The following is an 11,427-nucleotide window of genomic DNA, read 5'->3' as shown; positions in this document are numbered from 1 at the left end:
ACGCAGGGAGATCAGCTCGGTGCTTTGTGACCACCTAGAGGGGTGGGATAGGGAGGGTGGGAGGGAGGGAGACGCAAGAGGGAAGAGACATGGGAACATATGTATATGTATAACTGATTCACTTTGTTATAAAGCAGAAACTAACACACCATTGTAAAGCAATTATACCCCAATAAAGATGTTAAAAAAAAAAGATTATTTCCATAAAATGAAATTACAAGATTAAAGAGTTTTTATATTTTTAATGTTCTAGACACACTGTACCAAATGTTTGTGTCAAAATGCCCTCCCAGCAGCAGTGTATGAGAATGGTCCATCTCATGGCATCATTGCCAGCATTGAACGTTTCTTTAAAGAAAAAAAGAAATCCTTGCTAATTTGATGGTAAAACAGTATCTTATTGTAATTTTCTTCACATTTTTAAAATTACTAGTTATATTTCCCCTTTTGTTTTTCCTCTCCTATCAACAACTCGTTCATGTCCTTTGCCTTTTTTTCCATTTTTCATTCACATTAATGAAATTATTTTGTTTTGTAAAGTCACCATTGAAGCAGCAATAAAACACTCACTTGAGTTCATTTTATTGAATTGACTTAAATAGTTTATTCTGAAGACTATAGTTTAATAGGAAAAATATAAAGCGTACATGTTTAAAGATCATTTTGTAGTAACATTATAGGAAACAGATTCCTCCAAATAACATGATTAGTTATGTAGTGCTACTAGTGGAATGCCTTCTGCAGAAACGTGGTTTTGCCTTGATATCTGAGCACATTACCCTTACATCAGAAAAGAAAAAAGGATAATAAAAAAACACAACTTTCATTAGTTTAAATTTTAGTAGACCATATCTGATTTGTTGAAGAGCAAGTTCTTTTATTTACCTCTTCAAGGAAGTGTTTATTTTTTTCACCTCTTTCTGTGCATCTTTATCCTATAAAGAAAATACAAATACACAAAAAGATTTCACACATTCAACCTCATACTCTAGGTACTTTGAAGTAGACTTTTGTTGAATGAGGGAATACTCTTTTAAAGACCATTACAAAGAAACTGTGCATTTCTTAGGACCAGGCATGAATCAGATCTCTGAAAATGTAAGTGATGTGGAGAGTGATTTCCAGGCTCTTCCTCCAGCTGGTCTGGAGTGGTAGATACAGGAAGGTGAGCCCCTTCTATAGAAGCTGACACACTGGATCCACCAGCGTGTTAATGATAACATTGTTTTCTTCTTCAACTGTAACATGTGGAAAAGGTCCTGGTCCTAGCAGCAGAATTTGAAGAAATCTGAGATTCCTCTGTAAGATCCAGACAAGATTCCACTACAAGATCCAAACTACCTACTTTATCAGGTAGTTTATATTTAAGATTAAAAATCATGTAATATGTTTTATAGGACTCCACATGTGTTATTTCCTTAAAACAAGTGTGGAAGTTAGGAAGAGTAGAAACAAATTCAGATGGTAAGGTACTCCTATGCGCTTTTGTGTTTAACAGATACTGAGCATCTATCAGAAAGGATTTAAGGAATGTTAACACATTTAAAATAAACAGATGAGGAAAACTGGACAAGGTAGATTTTGGAAGTAGCTGTTAGCCAGATTTTTTTAAAAACTGGAAGTTCTTTAATAGTTTTAATCATAAACATTAACACACTGATTCTACTGTAATGTCTGATCAACTAGGAGTATACCTTCTATCAAATCAATATTTTTGAAGGTTGTAAGAAAATATGGTTAATGAACCTATGATAGTGATGCATTATTTAAAAGAACTTATAAAAAGCCATAATTCATGTTTATCTTTGTAATCCTAGGGCCAGCTCAGTGCCTGGTACCTGGAAGACCCTAAATAAATGCCTGTTAAGCAAGTGGCTAGACACCGGAGCTCAGTAACAATTTCCCAAATCTAGGAACCAATTTCTTATGTAGATGAGAGACTTATTTCAACTAGATGCCTAAAGAAATGAATATGCTCAAACTACAATAAAAGATTTAAAATTAAGATCATGGCTTAGCAATATTTGCCCTCAGGCACCACAAAGAATTCCTTCAACTCCCACCCAATCCAACTGCCAACACACACACACACACACACACACACACACACACCCCTCCCACTTTACCTCCTTCCCAGGGTTTCCACCTAAGTCTTTAATTAATTTATTTTTAATGGATAGAGGACACTGGCAGTGCCTTTTAGCTTAAGAAACCCCCCACCAACTAAAAGCAGCACCTCCAGTCATGCTTTCCTCTGTCACTGCCCCAAATGTACCCCCTTCAGATCAGTGCTCACCCCAAAACCGCTCTTCTCTAGTCTCTCTTCCCTGACTCAACCTCACACTCCTCCCCTTTTTCCCAGACAGAGCTCCCTGGAACCCCTGTTAGAAGGCTTGTTTTGAAGTCATTTCTGCATAACCAGCAACGTATTTGCTAAAAGAATATTTCTGAGGGGCTCGGGAAGAGGATGAGGGAGTGGTTAGAGCCAGTGGTACAGGATAATTGCTCTCGACCATTTCTTAGAGCTGTTAACAAACTCCTGGTCACTTCTTTTACTTTTATTTTTTACGACTTTGGTGCCTTGGTCTCCACACCGAGTTCCGCCACCACTGTTGGAGACTTCACTGTTCCCACGGCCCGTGTATCCCAGCCTCTTAGAAGGGTGTCTCCTCATCGTCCCCATCACCCCTGCGAGTGCACCCTGGGCTGTGTCAGACCTAAAACTGCTCCACCTCTGAAATAGGCATCCTGTTCTCTGAACACTGCCTATCCTTTGGGGTCATTTATCCAATTACATTCAATACATCAAATTTTCAACCTTCAATAGGTTCATGGAGCGATTTTATCCGTCTTGTTCTCTATCAGCTTTTTCCTGCCTTGACTTATTTTCTACCCACCTTAGATTCCACACCCTCCTACTCTCACTCAAAGACTAAAACCCTTTCTCCCCTGGGGCACTTACCCTGGTTCACTACAAACCCATCGATTCCTCTATCTAGCCTGTGACAAAAGGACAGGACCTTAATGTGCTTTGGATCCCACCGTCTCCGGCTTCCTGGTGACCTAGTTTTACCAGTTATCTCCCCCCTCTCTAGTCTTTCTTGAACCCTTCCTTCTTTGCTGGCTCTTTCTCATTACTATTTAAATATGCTCCTAGATTTTCCATCCAAAACAAAACTATTTCTCAATTCAAGCACTGCTTTAACTTCTACCTTACATCTCTCCTCTCTTTCCCATCAAATTATTGGAGCAGTGTCTGCACGTACTGACTGGATTTTCTCACCTCTAGTGCTCTGCGCTCTGTTGCCTCCTATACTGTTCCACTGAAACAGTCTGGGTTAAGATCACCAATGACATAGGCATCATTAACTTCATCTGCTCATTACAGTCTTGACTCCCCTAGAGTGTCTGACAGAGTTGACCACTTCTGCCGTCCCTTGGACTCTGGAGTCCTGTCATCTTTGGCCACTTCTTTCAATCTCATTTGTAGGTTTCTTTCCCTCCCATTACACTGGAGTTTCTCAGGGTTGATCCTTTGCCCTCTGCTTTTCATACACTATATAACCTCTCTGGATGATCTCAGCCATACTTGTGGTTTCAGACATTTATATGCCAAATATTCAATCACTTAATGGATCTGAAAATCTCACAAACACAAACTCCACATGTCCAAAACTGAACTCTCCTTGTCTACCAAATCTGGTTCACCAATATTCCCTGTGTCCATAAAGGGTACTGCCACCTGCCCTGGTCAGGTTCCCATGCCAGAAACCGAGATGTCATTCTTGAGTCCTCCATCTTCGATATCCAAGTCCTGTAGACAATACTACCTACAAATCTGTTGAATCAGCCCTCATCTCTTCACTCCTCGCTGCCATCATCTTGGCCCAGGTCATCACCTCATGTTTGTGTCATTGCAGAAGTTATCTAAATTGTATTCCAACTTCCAATTTTGCTCTCCTCCCATCCAAGTCAATCTCCACATGGTAGCTATTGTGTCCTTCTAAAAATCTCATTGGTTTACTTGCTGCTTAAGACCCTCTAATGGTTTTCTCTTGCTTTTAAGAAAAAGGTATACAAGGCTCTCATCTCTTCTCTCTCTCAAGAACTCAACATTTCAGCAATATTGTACACTGGATACAGTGCTTTTTCACATATTTCTCAACTCCAAACCTTTCTGTTTATCTTTCTATTTCTATTTAATAAAATATGGTGTGTATACCACCCGCATCAGTACCACCTGGGATATCTGAACCACTTATAAACTGTGCTTGTTTGTCCATGTTTCCATTCACTCTTGCCACATGTTTTGTATTCTACGCTTTTTCCGTTACATTAAAAGGTATTTTCTGATTAAACAAAGTCCTTGTAAATACGTTTAGAGCTGTGTACAAAACTGAAACTGATCAGCTGATCAACAGCGATGCAGTAAAGGAAAATGCCTCAATTACTCACCATAATGTTTCATGATTTTTTTTTTTTTTTGCGATACGCGGGCCTCTTACTGTTGTGGCCTCTCCCGTTATGGAGCACAGGCTCCGGACGCGCAGGCTCAGCGGCCATGGCTCACGGGCCCAGCCGCTCCGCAGCATGTGGGATCCTCCCGGACCGGGGCACGAACCCGTGTCCCCTGCATCGGCAGGCGGACTCTCAACCACTGCGCCACCAGGGAAGCCCTCATGATTTTTTTAAAGACAAATACCCATGTATTAGATTTTTCATAAACAACTCTTATTAATCTACTGAAGAGGGGTTATCACATTGTTTATTACATCTCACCAAAATCTGCATTCAACTTTTCTAAGAATGCATCACAGTTCTACATCTTTACATGGTATTATTTTCAGTAATATGTCATTTGGCAGAAGTCTAATTATATGTTGAACTGTGTACTAAAGGGTTCTTCTTGATAGAGTATTTTTTTCCCTGAGTATGAATTTTCTTATATAAAATCCAGAAGAAGGCATTTCTACATTGACTTGAGGCTTAAGGAACTCCCCAGTGTTGAGAACTTTAAGGCTGACTAAGGTGAGATCATTTCATTCATGACACTGAGAGTGTCTGATACAGTAAAAGTCCTCACGTGCCCTGGAGTGCTGCTCTATGAGTAATGGGTTTCCCATGTTTATTTCATTGAATTGCTTCTCCAGCATGAATTGTCTGGTATTTCCCAAATGGCTTCCTCCTCCTGGTAAAGACTTGCTGTGTCCCTTCCTGTTTGAGTTTTCTGTGCAGACCAAGGCCTGAGAGATGGCTGAAGGCTGCAGCATTTCTCCCCTGAGTGAACTCTGTGGTGTCTATAAAGGTTAGAGCTGGGACTGAAGGTTCCTCCAAATTCATTACGTCTATAGGGTTCCTTTCCAGTGTATGCTGTTTCATGGCTAAGGTTAGAGCATCAACTAAAGGCTTTACCACATAGATGATATTCTTATGGCTTCTCTGCAGTGTGATTCACTTGTGTCATTTGAAGGATGAATTATTACTGGAGGCATTTCCATAATGATTGCAAAAGGTTTGTCTCTGGTATGAACAAAAGGTAGCTCTCTGGCTAAAGTGTTTCCCACATTCGTTACATTTACGGGGCTTCTCTCCAGTGTGAGTTAACACTTGTTCAGTCAATGTGGAGCTGTGAGTGAATATTTCCCCATCCTCACTATATTCAGAGAACTCCTCTCCAGTGTGAAATCTCTGCTACTGAGGAGATGAGAGGCTGTTAAAGGTTTGTCCACATCCATTCATCTATTCATTCTGCTACATACGAATTTTATGCTCATTCATTCATTGATAACCTCTAGTTAAAGTCTTTGCCCCCCTGGTTACTTTCACAGGGTGTGTGACTCTCCTGCGGGTACAGAAGTTTTCTCCTTTGCAGCATGTCCACTGTATAGCTATCTGAGTAATTTTGAGGCCTTCATTATGTTTCAAGCACTTGATGTTTGACCATATTTATGCAAATGTCCTCTTGTAAGAACCCAGACTATGGTTGTGAGCTTAGGTTACTCCTTTCTTCCCCAGATTCAAACTACCCAAACCTTTCTGCTGAGACAGCACACTTTCACCTCAAACTGAAGTCATGGGATCGTTCTGCATTCCTCAGTTACCCCACTCGCGGATCAGCTCTAATGTAGAGAAACAGACCTCACCCTCATGAACTTACCGTGACATTAGATGGCTCCTTCCTGCAGATGTTCTGCAGGGGAGTTATGTCCTAGTTTTTAAGACTTTCCAGCCTAGACGCTGGCCTTGGGGAAATCTTCTCCCTCCCCCACCTCAGCTCTTCCCCTTGAACCAACATCTGATTTCAGAGCTCACAACCAAGGGAGAGCCAATGACTGGTGTTTTCTAGCATCATGTCTCTGCACGGCTTCCCCTGAGATGGGTCCAGCAGGCCCATTCTTTCTGAGTAAAGTCCACAGCCATGTCCTCAAAGGTCATCATTTCCTGTGGCTGCAATGCCAAGAACCCAGCTACCACCTGCTTTCCTCTGTTTTCTTACTCAGGGACAGCCTGAGCACTAAGCCGGCAGAGCAGAACTCAACGGACAGAGACCTGAGTGAGTCACATTGATAGTGAGGTTGCTGTCATCACGCACTGCAGCGCAGAGCTTCTTTCTCTCTAGAAAAAGGACAGGAATCCATATTTTTAACAAGCCCCCCATACCCAAGAAAGTCTTAAAGATTTAAACCATTGGGTTTAAATTCTAACTTCCTTAGAATCTCAGGTTACCTGTCAAAACCTCAGGAAGGCCTTTCTTAGCCCCCGGTCCAGGTTGCAGTCCCAGTTTTACTTTCTCATAAATCTCTGTGATTTTATTTCCATTACACTCATCACACTTTATTGCTATTACTTGTTCTGTGCCTGCCTTCTCCACTAGACTACAGAATTCATGGTGGCAAGGATAGGATCTGGTTTTTTTCTCACTGTATCCCAAGCCTCTGGCAGAGCATCACCATATTTGCAAGATAAATGAATAAAGGTAATTTTTTTCACTCACTCAAACACACATTCAAAAACATAGATTTATTTGATCTGAAAGAGTCAGAAAATATTATGTTTTGATTAAATACATCAATGCTCTATGCTACAGAGATAAATAAGAGAGAGACTCATTTATATTAAATCATTATGCTCTAAGCATTTGGGTAATGATTTATCAAACATCAACTTTACTAGACTGCATACTGATTAAAAATAACTGATCCCAAACTGATTCTACATCATCAGTTATTTTAAGAAAATTAATTACAAGGAAGGCTAAGCAATCTCTTTAAGGTATTTTTAAGATCAACTTAAAGAATACAGCTAAGGCCATTACATACTGAGAAAGCTTAAGAAATAATGTATTTCGAATGCAGATGAATAGAAGGTAGGAGACAAAAGAGTAGAAACAGGAGGGTGTAAACAGAGTAACATTGCCTGCCTATAATTCACAAAATGTCTGTTCAGACAGTGGGAAAGTCCACTCTGTCCACTCTGAAATGGCTTTATTAATTGTTTTTTAATGTATAGGAAAAATGAATTCTCCAGGCATGGAGAGCACAGATGAGTTAATGCATAAGATATACATTTAAACCAGAAAGAAACAGGCAGATATGAATTTCTAACAAATGAGACCCTGGACAACACTGCTGGATTTTGGTAAGTGATCCAGCCACCCCTCTGAGTTGTAGCATCCCTAGAACAGGAAGACAGGTGAAGAGCTGTGGACTAACTATACTTTCTAAACTTACCTGAAAACACGATGTCTTAATTAAGATGATCAAATATGAGGTCTTAATTAAGATAGAACATTTAAAGTAGAATTAGGATTTTAGGAAATTCCTTGGTGGTCTAGTGGTCAAGACTTGGCATTCTCACTGCCAGGGCCCTGGGTTCGATCCCTGGTTGGGGAACTAAGAACCCACAAGCTGTGTGGTGCAGCCAAAAAAAAAAAAAAAAAAAATTAGAATTTTATTATTAAGAGTGGTTACTAAGGAGAGTGATGATTCTCAATCTATAGAACAGGTTGGAAATGCAGCCCAGGACTTAAACTACAGGTAATTTCAAAGACAACTACACCACTTGCTAAATATAAAGAAGTTCTTTACTTTCTGCCCTCCCAGAGGCATCTTCTCCCTGTGGTTGTTTCTGATACATTGTATTTACTGTCCAATAAGAGTTTGTTTGCCTTAGAAGAGTGATTAATGTCACTTCAAAATATTATAACAATTTTAAAAGTATTTTTCTTTACCAGATTAGCACATCCCTCATTGTAGCACAACATATCACACAACGCTTTTTATATTTGTGCTTTCTCAGTGTGCTCTGAGTCAATAACTTGGACTCTTCCTCCAGGCAAACAATTTTCAGGCTGTCAGCGTTGTTGTTATTTCACTCAGTGATCACTCTCACACTGCCTTAGACACAGGACTCCCTTTAATTTTAAAAGAAGAAATGTTTCTCAGGAGCTGACATTACCTATCTAGGGTCAAGAAAAGTCCACATGAATAATAAAATACTGTAATTTCAGATTCTGAAGCTGTAAAGTGGCTTATGTGCATGAATCTGGGCTCTAGAGGCCCAAGGGCTGACATTCCCGATATTAAGTGCAGTATGATGAGCTCCCAGCTCCTTGATAGGGACAGAAGTCACGTTCACAAATGACTGCGATGCCAGGAAGAGGGTACGAGTGCCACAGAAAGAAGCACAGATGTTATGCAAGTTCACAGGAGGGAGAGAAAACCGATGGCTGGGCTGCCTTCGCTGTAATGAGTGCCAATGGTAGGTATAGGTATTTTGGAAATAAACAAGTGCGTCAGCAAAATCACTAATGGGATATACTTCAACCTGGAAAACCTTTACAGAGAGAGTGGGTACTATGGATAACTTGCCTCATTCGATTTTCTAACTGAAAAAGAAATTGAGATATTCCTGACAGTACATTAACCACTTGAAAAAAAAACTGCTAGGAATACAAATCACTGGAAAAATTAAGTAGTGCGGGAAATATTTGCTAAGGCTGTTGTTCTTATTACATAAATAGTTCCACACTGCTCAGCTTTCTTAGTTACATTTATTACCGGTTCTATTTATTACTATTAGCACTTTTATTGAGTCTTCCGACCAGTACTCACTGAGTCCTTGTTATACGCCAGGCAGTACATTTGGCACTAGGAAGAGAGTGATGAATGAAACACACCTGGTTGCTACTTTCATGAACCAACCACACAAATAACTATATAATCACAACTGTGCTAAATGGCATGAAGGAAAAGTATGAGGTACTTTTTTGCCTGGGAGTGTCAAGGAAATCTTTCCTGAAGAAATGACATTGATGGTGAGGCTTGAAGATTGAGTAGGAATAAAGCTGGTGAAGGGAATGGAGGGTTTGTAGGGGAATGTTTCCAAAAGGGGGAACACTGTGCCCCAAGGGCGCAAGGCGGGAAAAAACACAGTGTAGAGGAGGGGAGAGAGGGGAACATATGAAACTTAAGAGATTGGGAGGAGCTAGATCAGAGCCCTGACGGGCATGCTAAAAATTTTGAACTTCATCCTAAAAGCAAAAGGTTTTCAAGCAGGGAAGTGACATGCAAAGGTTATGTTTAATCTGTGGCTTTGGCTGATATTGGGAGCCAAGAATGACTGGGCAGGGGGCAAGGAGCTGTGAGACCAGTTGGGAGGCTCTCATGATCGCAGCTCAGGTGAAAGAGGGTGGTGCCCTGCTTGGAGTGGTGGGTGGAGAGAGAGAGAGAGAGAGAGAGAGAGAGAGAGAGAGAGAGCGAGCAGTTGGATGTCTCAAGGCATGTATTAGAAGAACTACGAGAGAGCTTCCCTGGTGGTGCAGTGGTTAAGAATCTTCCTGCCAATGTAGGGGACACAGGTTCGAGCCCTGGTCCGCGAAGATCCCTCATGCCACGGAGCAACTAAGCCCGTGCGCCACAACTACTGAGCCTGTGCTCTAGAGCCCTCGAGCCACAACTACTGAGCCCGTGTGCCACAACTACTGAAGCCCGTGCGGCTAGAGCCGGTGCTCCGCAAAAAGAGAAGCCACCGCGATGAGAAGCCCGTGCACCACAACGAAGAGTAGCCCCCCACTCGCTGCAACTAGACAAAACCCGCATGCAGCAACGAAGACCCAACACAGCCAAAAATAAGTAAATTTAAATAAATAAATTTAAAAAAAAAAAAGAAAGAAGAACTACGAGAACTTGGTGACTGGGTAGACATCTGGGTCTGGGGGCTGAGGGATAAGGATGTGTCAAGGGTCATTCCCAGCTTTTCTAATTAGGTGGGTGAAGGTGCTATTTACTAAGAGGGGCAGATGAAGGAAGAGCAGAGGCAAAGGTCTGATGACCAGTTGAGTGTGAGATGTCTATGAGTCATCCAAGCAGAGATGTCAAGCAGGCTGTTGGATAATCAGGTCCAGACTCAGAGGAGAGGTCTAGAGACGCAAATTTGAGGACCCCTGGCAGGTACGTAGTATTTGAAGCCATGGAGGATAGGTCTGGCAGGTAGGGAGAAGGAAAGGGGAGAGAAGACTTAGGGACCAAGGATCAAACCCTGAAGCTGGTCAATACTAGACCGCCTGTGAGAGCGCTGAATGTCATGCATGAACATCTGCATATCAAACCAGGTACCTCACTATCATACTGTATTTTAATCTCCTATTCTAGTAAGAATGCGTAGACACTCAGTTTAAAAGGACTGCATGTAACCCAAACTGGCATCGTTCAGGAGAGATGTAAAAGACAGTAGGGTCCCAACCACTAACACGGAGCAGGCAACGAGAGGGACAAAATCTGTTTCCTGCTGAAAAAGTTACACAAACTGTCTTTTAGTTAAAGAGTGCTGTTTTGTATTTCCTATTCGCCAATGGAGCCAACTAGGGATTAGAGTTAGAAGGATAACGAACCCCGTAGGAAATCCCAAACATAGAAGCAGGCCAAGTCCTTGCGCAGGTGGCTGCTGCTGAGCCCTGTATAGAGACACAGGCCTCCCGGAACCTGGAAGGTCCTGCGCAGGTCTTGTTTCACTTCCCCTTTCCAGACTTATTTCCCATGACTGCCCTAAATACTCCTTCCACTCCAGGCAAACAAACCTTTGCTTTTCCACCTCTGTGTTTTTGTTCACGGCCCGTGACGTGCTTCGCCCACACCTTCACGTTATATACGTCTTTCCAGGTCCACCTCTGATGCTAGCTGATCTCTTCCAGGTGAAAATAATTTCCCCCTTTTCAATATGTCCATAACCAATTATTTGTGCCTCTCTGAGCACTTCATGCTTTCTACCCTGAGCTCCCTTTATTTGGATATATACCTTATGTTCCCTTCTAGGCTACAGGCTCCTAGAGGGCAGTGGGCATGTCTTGCATGTTTATATTCCTGATCACAACAAACACTGAAGCCTGTATTGCTCCAACAGCAGAGGAGGAGTACTTATTTCTGAGGT

The 11,427-nt window shown here is 41.6% G+C and overlaps 1 protein-coding gene across 6 annotated transcripts in view; it reads right to left on the bottom strand.

The window, feature by feature from the left end:
• Window positions 1–377: 377 nt before the first annotated feature.
• RMDN2 (regulator of microtubule dynamics 2) overlaps window positions 378–11,427 on the bottom strand; it is a 69,150-nt gene continuing 58,100 nt past the window's right edge. For 3 of the 6 annotated variants that reach the window (XM_032653649.1, XM_032653648.1, XM_032653654.1), the window contains one exon: window positions 378–935. In XM_032653649.1, coding sequence (XP_032509540.1) covers window positions 882–935 — 54 coding nt within the window. In that variant the 3' untranslated portion in view covers window positions 378–881. The remainder of the gene's footprint in view (window positions 936–11,427) is intronic. The other 3 variants (XM_032653652.1, XM_032653651.1, XM_032653653.1) reach the window with 3 other exon arrangements.

This window comes from Phocoena sinus, chromosome 13 (genome assembly GCF_008692025.1).
Source record: "Phocoena sinus isolate mPhoSin1 chromosome 13, mPhoSin1.pri, whole genome shotgun sequence".
Lineage (NCBI taxonomy): Eukaryota > Metazoa > Chordata > Mammalia > Artiodactyla > Phocoenidae > Phocoena > Phocoena sinus.
This window is presented reverse-complemented; position numbering and strand designations above follow the sequence as displayed.